The sequence below is a fragment of the Aplidium turbinatum genome, chromosome 8, assembly GCF_918807975.1.
Source record: "Aplidium turbinatum chromosome 8, kaAplTurb1.1, whole genome shotgun sequence".
Classification (NCBI taxonomy): Eukaryota; Metazoa; Chordata; class Ascidiacea; order Aplousobranchia; family Polyclinidae; genus Aplidium; species Aplidium turbinatum.
In genome coordinates, this window is record NC_137479.1 from 4816537 (window position 1) to 4832711 (window position 16175).

General features: G+C 40.5%; 2 protein-coding genes across 3 annotated transcripts in view; one reads left to right on the forward strand and one right to left on the reverse strand.

Annotated features, from left to right (window-relative positions):
* Positions 1-16175, reverse strand: part of LOC145775960 (atrial natriuretic peptide receptor 3-like) — a 176913-nt gene that overhangs the window by 5711 nt on the left and 155027 nt on the right. The gene's annotated exons all lie outside the window — the stretch shown is intronic.
* LOC145775999 (atrial natriuretic peptide receptor 3-like) overlaps positions 1-16175 on the forward strand; it is a 60128-nt gene that overhangs the window by 4230 nt on the left and 39723 nt on the right. For both annotated transcript variants that reach the window (XM_082587410.1, XM_082587409.1), the window contains exons 2-3: positions 9629-9855; positions 13617-13760. In XM_082587410.1, coding sequence (XP_082443536.1) covers positions 9629-9855; positions 13617-13760 — 371 coding nt within the window. The remainder of the gene's footprint in view (positions 1-9628; positions 9856-13616; positions 13761-16175) is intronic.

The window sequence follows — 16175 nt, forward strand, 5'->3', positions numbered from 1 at the left end:
AAATCTCTATACACTACTTTCTGTACGTAGGAAACAACCCTATTTCAAGCGTCCTCTAGATAAGATGCATTTAACTTTGGTTTTACATGCCCATGTTTCTTGCATTTGGATACAATGAACTCCGTGAAAGCTACAAGATAGGCGGCTCTCTTTTTTAACACGTACAAAGTAGGTGCTGTTTCGATAATCTTGCTAATGGAGCCAGTTGCATTTTCTCTTACCGTCATCTCCGGCGACAGTTCCATTCTACGAATAGCAGCATCTGCTCCATTCACCGTTGGGACCTCGCCTTCCTGCATGAGAAAAGATGGACCACTCAATCACATCTCTCTGGAACCTGATTTGGTGATGGCGTTCGGTCTGGTTCCTACGTCTGCCGAGTTGAGATGTGTCGGACAGTAATGCCATTCGCTCACCTCTGACAAGAGTAAAATACGATTTAACCTACGAGTAACAAACTTGCATAATCGTAAATCAGGGTTTCTGATCCACTGAAGGACAGTATTCGAGTCACACCAGAAATGTTTTCTAAGATCAGGTAGGTGTAGTGCATTAGCTGCCTGGTTTAACAGCTCCGTAGTATTAAGCGCGGCTACAAGCACCTTTCTGGCAATCGGCCATGCACTTTGATGCTTGAGGACAACCCTACTTTTGCCAAAAACGAAGGATACACAATACACAAGGGACTCCGTTGCACAGCCTACGTATATACACAACGGAGGAAAAGGAGTGATTGGAGGAATCACTGAATCCATGTAACTGATATACGATATCATCATATGCTCAACATCTAGGTATGGAAAATTGTTTTTAGCAAATCTAAAGAATGAAGCCATGACTTCCATTCTTTTATGTAGCTTTGTGGCACTTCGGTGTCCCAATCAAGACCTTCAATAGCTAAACGCTGCAGAATTAACCTAGCTTTTAGGAAGAATGGCGCGCCGAACTCTAGTGGATCGAAATTTTGGCCAAGTTGGCTTAACATTGAGCGACGTGTGTACTTCTCTAAAGGTCGGAGAGAACACTCAATGAAGAATAAATCTGACTCGGTTTGCCACACACAACCTAGAGTTTTTGCTACTGGTAAGTCTGTATCGTCTTTTTCCAGGTCGACATCGCGAAAGGAAGAAGCAAACATCTCCTTTTTGAAGTTGGACAAAACATCGAACGCCTCTTTGTTGGCACTCCATTTCACCAAACTGAAGCCTCGGCTATTGAACAAGTCAATGGCTTCTTTAGCAATCTCACTGACCTCATCAAGGCTATTTCCAGAGAATATCAGATCGTCCATATACATATTTTTTCGAATGGCACTCAGGGTCAGGTCACTGGCTCCAGTGGGGTTTTGTTCAATCATTTTTTGAATGGCTAAGCAGGCGACGTATGGACTGCTTTTAATTCCCCAAGGGTGTACACAAAATCTAAACGGAATTATTTTTCCCTTTTCGATATCATTATTCTCAAACCATAGCAAACGGAACGAGTCGCGTTGTTCCATTGGTAATTGAATCTGGAAGAAGCACTTGGTTAGGTCTGCCATTAGGCCAAACTTTCCCAATCTAAAGCGAGCCAGAACTTGTGTTAAAGGGTTTAATATGTCTGGGCCTGACAAAATCACATCATTAACACACCTACCTTTAAACTCAGATTTGCCGTCATATACCACTCGATTTTTTGCTTGGGATGTCACAAAATATGGTAAGTACCACACACATGCCGATGAGTCGTCGTCTTTTACCGGCTCAATGTACTCACTGGACTGCATTTCAGTCATCGTGTCTACTAAGAATATTCGAACATCAGATTGCTTTAAAGCCTTTCGTCGTAAGCTCAGAACACGGTCAAGAGCCAAAGAGTGGTTATCCGATAATTTAAAGTCGGTTTTTAAAGGTACGGGCATTTCAAATCTCCCATCTTCAACTTTCATTTGCGTCTCAACAAATTTTTGTGCTATGACATCATTGCGGGACAGTTCTATCGTTTCATCTGTTAGGGTTAAATCCTTTATTACATGTTTTAAACGACTGATTTCAATCTCCTGCTCATCAAAACTGTCAAGACTAAGTGACTCCTCAGCGACGTTACCATTAATGGCAACACGACGTACTTTAGAATCACCAGAGATCATAGAACCTCGACCTCCACTAGCCAGCCAGTCCAGTGGGGTTAAAATAGAATGGGGCTCTTCCCGAGTCATGCCAACACGTTCTTCTAATACTCGCATCAAGTAAGCATGGTCATTCTCGATTAGAATATCGACCGACATTTTGTTAGGTAACGAAATCAATTCAACATTATCGAAATGTGAAAACCTATTTAAGTCTTGATGCTGCGGCAATGTTTTGACATGGTCACTCCAAGGTGCATTTACCACTGCTTCCGCATCACCATACAGTTCGGCAGTAATGAACCGCATGGACACTCTAGCAGGCAAACAAGAAATACACTCTAATCTGGTTAAATTTAATATCCAATCCTTAGTTACTGACTTCTTCTTCTTCTTCGTTTGAACCTTGTTCTTCGCCACTTCAAGGGTCGAGGGGCTCTGCCTTTTACCACTGCCCAAAGGTGGTAAAAGGCAAAGCCCCTCGACCCTTGAAGTGGCGAAGAACAAGGTTCAAACGAAGAAGAAGTCAGTAACTAAGGATTGGGTATTAAATTTAACCAGATCAGAGTGTATTTCTTGTTTGCCTGCTAGAGTGTCCATGCGGAAAGAGACATTATCCGCAGCTTTTAGATACAATTCTTTAACCAATCGGCTTGAAACAAATGTGAGCTGAGAGCCTGGGTCGTGTTGACAGTAAACCAGAGTGGTCTCTCCATTAGATGGGTTTATGACCCGCACAGCCGTGACACGATTAAACACTGCCCTCTTATGAGCGATGCTTACACTAGGATTAGTGACGTCAGGTGCCATTCTAAGACCATTGCCATTGCCCGATGTTCCTTGAGGATTCACATAGGCGTCGTGCACTAGATAATAGTGCTTAAATCGGAAATCTTCGCCGCAGCGCGTACAATTACATGATTGGGTGCCGTTTTTTACTTTGTGTCCTAGACGTAGGCAGTTTAGACAACGACCAGTCGTGGCGATGACATCCCGGCGTCGCGACGGCGTCAAGTTTAGAAACTCAGGACAATTGGGTAGTCTGTGACGCTCTTGCTTATTCCTACTCTCACCATAGATACAGAGTATGTCCTTCCTCGTACCCTCAAAAGAGCGGCTACCAAACGTTTCTTTTCGGCTCCCAGAACTAGTGCCAGACCCGCGACTGCTACCTTGGGTGACATTTCTGACAGGCTGTGCTGAGGTTTAACGAATACGCATAATGTGATTATCACTCGCCGACCGTTTTGTATCTTTTCTAGCAACGACTTCCTCCATTAAGCGTATGGCGAAGTCCGTAGAGCGACACGTCTCTTCGCAATTTACGAAATCCATTAGGCTTTGGAAGCTTGGTTCCTCGGTGCTACCATATTGCTCTTTCAGATAGTACAAAAAGTCTTTCTTCGCTTATCCAGGTAATCGACCTGCCAAGTCTAGTACAAAACGTCCTTCTAGCTGATGACGCTGGTTATACGCCCTAGCGAAGAGGGTACACTGAGCCAGCTCGTCTTTGAATTCCTTTATTGAGGATGATGACATCCCAGATAATTTATTGCCATGCCGTACCCGCCAAATCTCCGGCTCCGCGAGAAATCCGCCTCTAACGCCAAAGCGCTGCGACAAGCGATCCAGCGACATATCGATCCTTTCCTTTTCGCTCCAACCAGAAGTATCCGATGCTAAGTTTGAAATGGTTTGCGCGGCGCTACGTACGCAGGCTGCCTGTAGCAAAGTCAGCCGATTTCCCTCAAATGGGCAACTCTCCATTAGTGATTCGATACGGTTTTTAAAAAATATAAATGGCATGTTGTTGCCATCATAGTTGATCAATGCGGCCCTGTCATAGAAAGTGCGACAATTATGATATTTATAGAACCAGTTTTGTTGATTCTCAGCACTTCTGTTTGCATTAAGCCCTGGCGGGGGTGTCATAACATGTCGAGTTTCACGGCCATCATCTTAACTAGTGGTAAATTACATCTCTCACCTTTAAGATCTTTCCTTACAGTTAAGGGGCATGTTTGTGACGGTTTCACAACCTTCTCTCTATAAAAATCACGTTGATAATCATAATGAGGTTCTCTTTCAGCGGCCCCATGGGTCCCCCGGGCGGTTTTGCCAATAAATTATCTTTAGTCCACGTTCTATACTTGTTTGTGAGGGCGTTCCCTGGAAAGAGCTTTCATAGGGGAGTTTCTCTATGTGGCGGTTCCATTAAATTTTCCTGTTTAGCCTTGCTCTGTTTAGGTTGGGCATCTATGCTAGCGGCCCCCCCCCATGAATGTCATGGGATCTCCCAGGCGGATTGACAATGTCAGCGTCCCACATCTGGACCTTTTCTATCGCTGTAGGGATGTAGTCGGTGACTCCGAGACTACTGGCCGTAGGCCGTCGTTGCCCGCGCTCCGACCCTTGGTCCGATCCACATTGTGAAAACAACTCAAGCTTACTTTGCCTTGCTCTCAGTTCGGCTGCCTTGATCTGCATTTCAATTTCGGCTCTGGCCTCGGCTTCCTCTGCTTCGGCTTTGGCTCTGGCTTCCTCTGCTTTGACTTTGTTCACCCGCATCTGTTTTTCCCACCGCAACTTCTCCATTTCGACCCGAATTTCAATCTCTTCTTCTTTTGAACGGCGCGAGCGACTACTCGAGGCACTGGTGGTTGATTTTTCTTTTATTGTACCTAACTTTGTATCTACCTAGGAGATTTGCTTCTGTTTTATGGTACGTCTCAATTCCTCAATCTCTGACCTGACCTGTTGTGTAGCTTCAGATATCATAGTGCTATCCTTTAATTTATTCGCAAGTTCTGACAGTTCTCCAAAGTTGTCCTCTAACTCCGCCATATCAACCAAGGCCCGCTCTAACGACGCTTCATCCTGTACCATGGGAAGACCTATCCTAAATTCTCCAACCCCCTGCAGCACCTCTCTTTTTTTATGTCTGGCGTCCCTGAGCACAGCTTCTGTACTGAAATCAGCATGGGTAAGGCTGCCTTGAACCCCGTGAAGATACACCTGCCCAACGCCTGGGTGTTCCGCCACAGCACCCCAAGACGCAGCGCCCCCTGTCCCACTGCCAACGGGAAACGCACGAGACACCGGATGGCCACCGTCACCTTCCATTTATCAATTTAAGAAATTACACTACTGTATACTATTGCCTACACACAGTAATAGCGACACCGTAACGTAATGGACAGCGTAACCAACATTAATTAGGGACTTACCGCTTGCTGAGTTACGGTGACGCAAGCCTCTTGACAAACAATACAGTATTTTAAACAAATTATTATACACAATTAGTCTACAGTAGAGTTCCAGTTTACAGCACAATCAAAGTTTATTAAAGTCCTTTCGTTGCAGGAAAGTGCTGACCACCCCTTCTGAAGTCTTCCTTGATTGAATTCCTTGATCCTTTAGTTCTTTTTCTTTCAATTGTGTCAATTATGTTAGTTCTTTTATTTCGTAATTTAGATACTTTACTGTTCTTTACTTAAGTTGTCCAATTTTCAGCTTTTATTTTTTGGTTACGAGAGTAGGGGCTCAATGCGATCCTACAATCCCTCCTCTTCTGGCCTCAACCATGCTTGCAATCGTTTCTGGTATTTTTATTTATTGCGTATGACTTGATTCAGTGAGTTGGGACTAAAGCTGAAATTTTGTACACACTTAATTCTTAACGATTTAACTAAATCCAAATCACACATTTCTCTAGCTTGCTTTAAATACTAATAATAATAATAATGTTATGGTTTTATTTATTGTCGCTCTACAACAGCTAAGGTCTTTTAGCGACAGGGCTCATTTTTAATTTATATCAGGTTTACGATGTTTATCACATTATTACCCGACTCATTCTCACTGCGCTACGCAGGATAGAACACAATCGGTACCGTTTTTAAAGTCTTCGGTTTGACCCGACCTGGAATCGATCTCAGATCTACCAGCACCAGAGCCGAAGGCGAAACCATTCGGCCACTGAGCTGGTGCTTTTAAATACTAAATACTGAACCCAACACAAAGGCAAAATTGTGACCAGAAACAACGGCTCTCGGCACGCAGCAAAAAGTGACAATCAGTTTTGAAATCTCTTGGCTGCCAGGCAAGCCACGTCACGCGGGACACAGAAACAACGCAAATACAATGTCAACAAATTTCATCACAATTTCAATTCTAATCAAGAGGGCAATTGACCCGCCGGAACACATATCGTTATCGCTCACTTATTTTTTCAGCTATTGCATTGCATTGCATGAATGTTCGATTTTTCGTCATGTTGATGAAAACAGTTCGTGCTGCATGGGATGGGGCAGCGCTAATCAAGAAAAAAAAATTATCGTTATCGGACATTATCGGCGATAATTTTATCGTTTATCGTTATCGCTTAACTTTTTTTTGATTTATCGTTATTCCTTGAGGCATTTTTCGTTTATCGATTATCGTTATCGCTTAACTGAAAAATTAGTTATCGCGCCCAACACTGCATAGGCGTGTTTTTAAAGCCAGCAATGGTGATTGACCAAATCACATCCCTTTTTGTCCCATTTTGTAGATTTTCAGAAGGCATATAGAAAGATTTTAAATTGACAGAAACTATCTTTTTTGGCTTTTATGTTTCAGGTTCTCTAGCTCAGTGTTAGGGATTTTGAAACTCCTTTTTCTAATCCAAAGCAAAGACTGCTTTTTTTCTAATCCAAGACAAATTAGCATTGGTACTATGACTTTGTGATAGGGTTTGTTCATTTGATCCGTCTTACTCGGTTGTCATATTTTGGAAGCATAGGCTATTGCTTGTGCATCATGGAGAGTGCCACTGCCTGAAAGAGTATCTTTATTCTCACCATAGTTGTCCCAAGCAGTCGCAATTGCTAAGCCTTTTCTGCAATTGTTCCCTCTGGAGTAGCTCTTTTCATCTCATTAGCTCAGTGGTTAGTGGTTAGGCTACGCGCCGGGCTCAAGATCACGCGGCTCAAGTTCGACTCTCGGGGTGTGCGCTTGAGCAACGCACTTTCATGACTGCTCTCCATTCAGCGGCACCTAGTGAATGGAATAATTTTCCGGCAACAACACTTCAACAATCGGTAAACTTCACTCTGCCAATCTCGGTAACTGGCCCTGCGTCAAGAGCCCCTACAAGTATGCGAAACTACCAGGAATAACCAATCAAGGCTTTGTCAGTCCGAGGATAGAGATTCAAAACCAAATAACCAATGTCTTGTAAGTAGAAAAAATGTCCACATCAAATTTATTGTTTACAAAATTAGTATTTTGTTTCAAACTGTTTTCATGCTAGTTGTTGTTTTCGCAGTTATTTGTGTTGGCAAACGGAAAGCTAATTCTGTTTTGTCATACATGACGAAAAAGTCGAGATCTGTAGAAGATTGCAAGAGTGGACGTAGGGATGAGGAAGCTGATGGTACCAGTAGCATGAGGTTCACTAGGCCAAATTCTTATCTGATTGAGAGAACGAATCCTGATTGGCAACCGGTGGGTTGTGGGATGTGAGCAGTGGCGTAGCCAAGGGCGGGTGGGGGTTTCAACACCCCCTCTTTTTGGAACTCGTGTTACGTCACGATATTGAGAATGATGCTTTCAGTTTCTTTGTGTCTTTAAAGCAAGGTTTGCCTAATTTTAAGAGGAACTGCATTAAAAGAGCGAGTTTTGCCAATACCAAATATTCAAATTTCTCTGCCTTTTGTTGAAAATGCTCTCAGAATGCACCAAATTCAAAAGTAATTTTTCAAGTTTTTCTGCGGGAGGACTCCCAGACCCCCACCGCTGGGTGTCGTCTTAGGCGAACGCGCCGTCGGGCTTCGCCCGCCGGCCTTCAAAACCCCCCCTTTTCAAAATTCCTGGCTACGTCGCAAATCATTCAGCCGACATTTCTGAATTAGCCCCCCCCCTAACTTTTTTTCTGGGTGCGCTACTGCTTTAACAGTCTTATGACGTTTCAAGTGTTTTTTGTTTTGTAGTGCGCTCAGAAGTGCTTTATAAAATTCCACAACTTTCAATATTTTCCGACGCTCACAAAGCCACGTGGGTTTTTGCAGTGTTGCCAGATATTTTATAATTTCCAGCTCAATTACACTAGAAACTAGCTTAAAAGTAGCCCAATTGTTACAAGTAATGAAACAAGCACAAACGTAACTACATTTGGAAAATTCGTGCTAAGTAAAGTCATCAAAACTGAAAATCGTGAAGTATAAATGATATTTATTCCATGAAAGTTGATTTGAAATAAAACGAAACTAACGAAACAACCAGACCACAACCAACAACAGCTCAAATTTTCCTGCAACCAGGAAACTAAACTAACCCAATTCGGAGGGAAAACAGCGAAACATACTTTGGTATACGTGGCTCAACCACGTATTCAACCAACAACTCCACCTTTCTTCTGAGCTCCAAGCAATGACGTTATTCTCTTGTTAGCCCTAAAATTGCGAATATCAATTGTCCAGTTTTCGGCGTGTAACCACTCAATTTTTGAATTTTACGACTCTACGTCCAAAAATAAGTCTAAACAAGTCTTCCTTGCTTTTCCTCATGAAAGTGTAATTTAACGCGTTTAACTCCTGGTCTACAACAGCGCCTTTATAGAGCCTGGCCTAATTAAAAACAGAAGTTTAATTTATGATTCTTTTTCATATTGAAAGGTGAGATGTTTTAATCTCAAATAGAATTGTAATCATCAAAGTGTAATGAAGTATGGTTGACCAAAATATAGTTTATAACAAATGAAAGAAAGAATCATCATCAAACCCTGTATGTTCCGTTTAAAGTAGCCTGAGAACCATTAAGTGTTGAGCCTGCCGTAATATCAAATAGGTAGGCTACTGTAAAGTATAGAATACTTGGTTCACAACACAACCTTAAATCGTGCTGTGAATGAAACACAGTAAAAATAAACAGACCTCTCAGCAGAAGCGTCCCAGGGAGGAGACGTGGGGCAGGAAAGACAAAACCCGTTTAGTTAAATTTAGAAACTGAGTTGAACACCATTTTAATTAAAAGCATATGAAGATCAGCCAATTTCTATCTAAAGACACAAATTGCAACTTCTTGACTGTTCCTGTAGCTTTGCTCAAACAACTTTGAGATTCACTTAGCCTAAGTTACTATTTACAAAATAGTCGAGCGCTTTCACTTCCCGTATATGAGGTAGCTTGTCGTTGAGTGTATTAATCAAAACTATGCACTCAAAAGCGAGAACTATAGATTTGTTAATCTAACCAGACTTCGCCACAATCACTGCTCTTTGCTGCAAGACATAACCAAACGACTCCTTGCACAGAAACAGAGATAAAAGATAAACGATAGATCATTATGATTTAGCCTAAATGCCGTTTTACGTTGCTGTAGTGTATACTGTGTTGTCTACAGAGTAATTGTCTATTACCCAATAGAGTTGTTAGTTTTCAAGTTATTTAGAGAGAAATGTTTTTCTACTCATGCCCAGTGGCAGCTCCATGATAAGATTCACACTTAAACTTTATAACTTCATGTCATGCTTACATACAGAAATCAGCTATCAGCGTTGTCTACCAAGACACCAAGTGTGATCCGGACTGGGCACCCCTGGCAGCGTCAGACATTTATGACGTCAGTGTGTTGGAACATTGCAACGTCACTGGAAATAGTACGTTGGATATCAACGCCATCATTGGCCCGACATGTGACCTCACCTCTGTCCGAGTGGCCCCTTTAGCAAATCATTGGAGCTGGCCTCTAATCTACCCCGGTGTCAGGTAGTTTACTTCACGATAAAATTAATTACAATATCATAAAGTTGGCGAAAGTTGAAAAACTTTTGCTTCTATTATACAATAGCCGAAACATCTCGCAACAGAGAAACCTGCAGCTTCATTGCCTCCAATCCTTGACAAGAGGAAGAAACTTAATGGTGACTATGATATAAAAGCGTTAAATGCACCAGTAAGCTGTATCTGCTATTAAATTTTTTCTTGTTTTTGTCTTTTCAAGTTTTGTGTTTGCAACTAATAGTAGTTTTTCATTATTCTGTAAACGTTTTATAATTTTGACAGATTTACCTTAACAATAAATTATCTATTTCTAGACAGCAAATTAATTCTTGTTTGCTATGGTGCTATGGTTCAACATGGCGTTAAATCAAAGTAAAGACTGATTTTATTGCTAGGTTTAACTTTCAAAACTATTTTGTTAACTGAGAACTCTCCCTGGTCATTTTTAATCTAGTCCAGAGGTCACCAAGCGTTTTGAGAAACGACCAGGTTACTATAAGAAAATATCCTCGTGGGCCGGATAATCAGTTTATCCAAAGTTCTGTAACCTGTGGTAGTCATTCAGCACAATAGGTGTAATTTATTCAGCTGTAAGCAACAATTGACACAACATTCGGTTGTTGCAGGTGCATGGGTTGTCAAGCAAACCCATTATTTATCACGATCTCCCAAACTCACACATTGGCTATATAATCTTTTGGAAACAACTATTTTGAAAACGTTTTAATAAATAATAAAATTGAGTAAAAAATCAATGTAAAAATGACAGATTTTTCTATCTGGGTTATTATCTCAAATAAGCAGTAGGGTCGCCCTTAAAAATCATTTTTCTGAAATTTACTGCTCCAAACCCTTAAAAAGTTTCGTCCTTACAAAAAATGATGTCTTGCAAAAAATTTTTAAATTTGAAGATAATTTAGAGGGTGCACAAGACCCCTCAAGTTCCGCATCCCCCTAAAAATGCAAAATTTGGATATCTCGAAAACCGCTTGAGCTAGAGATGTGCTTTTGGTGTCTAAAGATGCAGAAGACAAGGTTTTCTATATGCTTTCTGAACATTGAATATGCCTATCTTGAGTAGAACAGCAGTAATTTTGAAAAAACTACTTTTTAGGGGTTTTGCGTGTAAGATTCATAGTTAAGCAATAGTGCAGACCAAAAACCACAATTTTACAATTTACCTTTCTAACCTGTTAAATTGTGATGTTACAAGTAAACAAATAGAACATTGCAAACATGTGTTTTAGGGTAGTAGGGTGGTCCTCACACAAATAACAAGGTCGGGTAAGGTGGTCCTTACGAGAAAATGCATGTAAATTCTGAGATTCGGTAATTTGTTTTTGAAAAAGGCTACAAAAGCACTTCTTGTAGTCAAAAATAGGAAATCAATGCGCAATAAACTATATGATACAAGGCATAAGCTTAGCATTATGACAAATTATTGGGCTTTATCGGAATATCAATCACTGACGGCAAAATTAACTAGCTTTTCGCATTGTTTTGGCATGAAAATCACATAGTTTTTCTGTCCGCATTGTTAATTGTTTGCCAACACATGCTTGTCAGCTAAAGTGGCTTTATTGCAGTTTGGAAATCGTTTCCGAAGGTCTGCAACCACCTGCATCAGATACTGAACCTGTTCTTCATTGTGAGTGAGGATGCGGTTATTATTCCTCTATGAAAGCTACACCTCGCTCAGCATGGTCATCTGTGACAGTTAGAGTGTCTACTATGTTTGATGCCTCACAGTAACCATCACAGATTGCCCAGGTTTCTGGATCCTGTTCCAAAAACTCAGTTGATATGTCCAGTTTTTTTGAACAGTGACAATGACCCCTTAATGACCTGGTCAGACAACTCCAGTCGATCAGCCATTGCAGAATTGATTGTCTGTCGTTAAGGGGCATCCTCAGTTTCTTCCCGCTCTTGTATTGCTTTAACCATGAGTCTTTAGGTTTGGGCCGATACAGAACGATCAAAAAAGGCAAGGGCAGCTAGTTCTTCAGACAGATACCACAGGTGGGAGGAAAACGTGGATAATACAGCATTCGACACTGCATTGTTAATGCTGGAATATGTTTTAAAAGACTTCAAAAGATTTAGATCGTTATTCGGGGCTGCAGCAGGAGATTCTATCTATGCCTTAAGGTACAATTTTGTAGCAAAAATACACATCTGCAAGAGCCCACTCCTTTCTCTTTCTGCAAGTTTGAACTGGTCATAAAACATCCAAACTTTTAATGAGTACAAAATCTTCGACATCCATCTAGCATGATGCATTGGGCCAGGAATTATAAAATGAACACCTCTCGGAGGAATAGCTCCCATAAAAATTAATGAGAGCTGTATAAATTCTCTGTTATCATCATCATCACGTAAATCTTTTCTTTCCTTCAAAGATTTTTTAGCCCAAGCTATTATAGATCCACATCGATGATTGCATCAGCTATTTCTTTGTTTTCAGCTATTGTGGTGAACCTCGTCTTGCCTATAAACTCCCAGCGTGTTTGAAATCTTTTAAATACCAGAATATCTGGTGAAGCAGTGCTTCTCATGATTGTGGCAAAAGCTATTTGTACTAGCAGCTCATGAATATGATGGCAGCATGCTAGATACAATAGATCTTTTTGCAGCTCTTGTTCAATGAGGACACATGAGCCAAGCTTTCGCCCTGTGTTGGAAGCAGTAGTGTCAAATGATAATGCAATCACTTGTTCTTTTAGGCCCCATTCATTGAAAGCTTCTACAGCAGCTTTTGCTTGTTTTGATCCCGTTTCGTTTGGCTATTTTGCTACTTGCAACAGCTGAGAAACCCCATTACCAGTTACAATAATCGGCAAGCGGTCGACATGCTGTTTGGTTGTTAAGTCTCTGAGAAGCTTTCCATCCCAGTTGACAACCGCAGGAACATTAGCTCGGAACTCAGCTTTAAGTTTTACATGAATTTTATGAAGTTTTACAATTAGCTCGGAACTCAGCTAGACTTAGGGACATGAAAACAGTACTTACAGGTTGTTAAAGGTTATGAACATTGTGTATCTGATGCCCAGGTTGCTGGATTTCTAGCCACTTTAAACAGTGCTATTTGTTTACTTGTAACATCACAATTTAACAGGTTAGAAAGGTAAATTGTAAAATTGTGGTTTTTGGTCTGCACTATTGTTTAACTATGAATCTTACACGCAAAACCCCTAAAAAGTAGTTTTTTCAAAATTACTGCTTTTCTACTCAAGATAGGCATATTCAATGTTCAGAAAGCATATAGAAAACCTTGTCTTCTGCATCTTTAGACACCAAAAGCACATCTCTAACTCAAGCGGTTTTTGAGATACCCAAATTTTGCATTTTTGGAGGGATGCGGAACTTGAGGGGTCTTGTGCACCCTCTAAATTATCTTCAAATTTAAAAATTTTTTGCAAGACATCATTTTTTGTAAGGACGAAACTTTTTAAGGGTTTGGAGCAGTAAATTTCAGAAAAATGATTTTTAAGGGCCACCCTAATAAGCAGCATATAGTTAAAAGAGTAGAAGGAACAGGCCTAGTTTTTTTTAAATTGCTATTTTCTCTAAGTTTTCGTTTATTATAGCCATCTATGATTATGCAACGTAATTATTGCATTTTTGAAAAAACTCTGTCATTAAACGTATAGAAAAAGTATTTGCTCGTTAATTCATCGATTACTCTATATGCCACCACACAACAGTATTTTCATACAGCAAAGCTCATGCTTTTGTACTTCCTGCAGGAGAGTAACTTTTGATAAAAAGAAAGGATTGCTATGTTGTTCTACAATTGTCAGACCTGGAATCACCGCAGCAGACTTCGGGAGTTTCATGCGTTCTTTGTTCAAAAGATACGATTGGAATACCTCGGTCATAGTTTACACTCAGTAAGGTCTCATTGTTTTCAGGTCAAGGCTAAAAGTGAAAGTTCAAGTTTAAAAACTATGCCTCCATTACTCCATTACATTACTCCATTACTTGATTTTAAAATTGGGCAGTTTAATGATGAAATCATCTTCCTATGTATCCTAAAATTATAATGTGTAAAGTAAACGAATCAATTTGATCACACCAAGCTAAACTGTACAGTATGATATTGTTAATATTTGCTTGTTTTAGGTTTTAAAGTTTCAACCTCCATCTTTTACGTGGATCTGTTTTGAGGTTGAAGTTGCTTTTTTACTCAAATCTTTAATTAGTTCATAGCTAATTTCTTACGCAATGAATCGTCATCGAAGTTTACTGCGAGTGCTCGGCAGTAAAGTTTGTGCTCGGCAGTGAAGTATCACAAGTTTTGAGAGCGTTGTAGCCTACACTGTACAGATACTTCAGTATAGTCTACCCTCAGTAGCATTGCACCCCTAATTGATGCTACAATGACTCGCGACCACCATTAGTGTTTTGAAATTGTTTTCTATTTGTCATGAAATAAATACAGGTTACTTTGTGGCTAAGTAAACCACTCAGCACTATGTTAATTGATGATTTGCTTTTAGATGAATTGCGAAACTTTGTAAACAATAAATAAGTTACTATGAATACAACACAAAATTGCTCAATGCCAGCATAAAGCCAAGCAGAGCGAATTACATCAAATGTAGTTGCCATTCTTGCGTTTTCATTGCAAGGATAGATAAATGTAAAAGTTTCTATTCAAAGAAGCTAAAATCCGCATGCAAAATAAACTTTACCTCGTTTTCGTAATTGTATATTTTCAGCCCAACTGAGGTCTTTTTTAAAACCTACTGTTTATATTTGACCATATTTATCAACGTTTAAGAATTGAAATTAATGGAGGCTCAGTTCAAGTTATTATCTTGATTACTACAAAAGTTTTGAGCAGTCTTTATGTTAATTAGGAGAAGGCATGGGCTCCGTTAGAGGGGGGGCCGCGGGGGTGATTACCCCCCACCAATCTGAGTGGGGGTAATTAATGCAAAATTACCCCCCCACTAATGTAGAGATAAAAATTTTATTTTTAATATATTTTTTACTTTTGTGTTTTATTTTCATGTTTTTATTTTGTTGCACAACTTGAGACTTTTGCTTGGAAACTCCGACTCGCAAGACAACGCCAAGTCATCTATCGACAATGCCAAACTATGAATCCTGTCAAAACTAAATGCATCACAATGCGATATGTGTGATGTCATAGTTTCTCACTGCTGCAAACTGTTTAATTTCGCTTTTACCACTCACGAACAAAACCCACTACAGTTGTATTGTTTCAATGTCTTAATATTTTCGCTTGTTGTAAAAGTTAATGTATTTTAGCTTTTATTTTATTATTTTCTGAATTGAATGTAGGCCTAGACCAGGGCTACTCAACTAATGCTAACAGAGGTCCAGTTTGACAAGCTGAATATTTTTAGCGGTCCGATCAACTATGGTCCGATGAATAAGTTATTTCACACGCAAACCACGAAAGATAAACTATCTGTAGTTCTGTACCAAACCACTTTCTTAGGTAAAATGTAACTCGACTTGGATTTCTGGGAAAGTGTTGGGGAATCTGGGGGACGAATCCCCCCCAGCAACTAGAATAATCACAATAAAAATTGCTTCTTCCCAGTAGAAATATGTTTAAATAAGCCATTAAACGTGGCAATGAGGTTATTTTCCCAAAAGTTCAAGGTCCACCATCAACATCCAAAAGGTCCAAATTCGGACCACGGTCCGCCAGTTGAGTAGCCCTGGCCTAGATCCTTGATGCTGAAACTTTTTCTCTCACTGGTTATGGCACAGGATATCGTGTTGTATTCATGCGATTGTAAACTAGGTGATAGAAAGCTTTGACCTTTTAAATCTAACCATTTAGCGTCTGAAGTGCAAAACTTGGAGGACTTGAGCCAAGGAAGAATACAGAAAGGAATTTTTGAGTAGCCTACGTCCCCTCTTCCACTCAAAATTGTCTAAAAATCTCATAAAATGTGGCAAATGTTAAAGAGCTTTTGTTCGCGATTTTAGATTCGTTGAAATTATTTTTCGATTTTGAAATGTGCTGAAAGGCAAAAATTTTGCGCCTTCGGCGCGAAACATGCGGCCTAAGACCCTGTAAAACTGTAGCTTTCAGTAATGCGAAGGAAGGTCTGGGAGGCTACCTCTCAGAAGTATATGTGATGCGATAATCCAATAATCACACCTCCACGCTCCGTGACTTCATACCCGACGCCGATCCCCGTCCACCAGGGATGTCCCTCGCAAGGCTTGCGTGGGTCAGGCTAAACCGCCTGCGAACTGGCGTCGGCCGCTTTCGTTCGGACATGCACAAGTGGGGCCTGGCTCCTTCATCAGAATGCGAG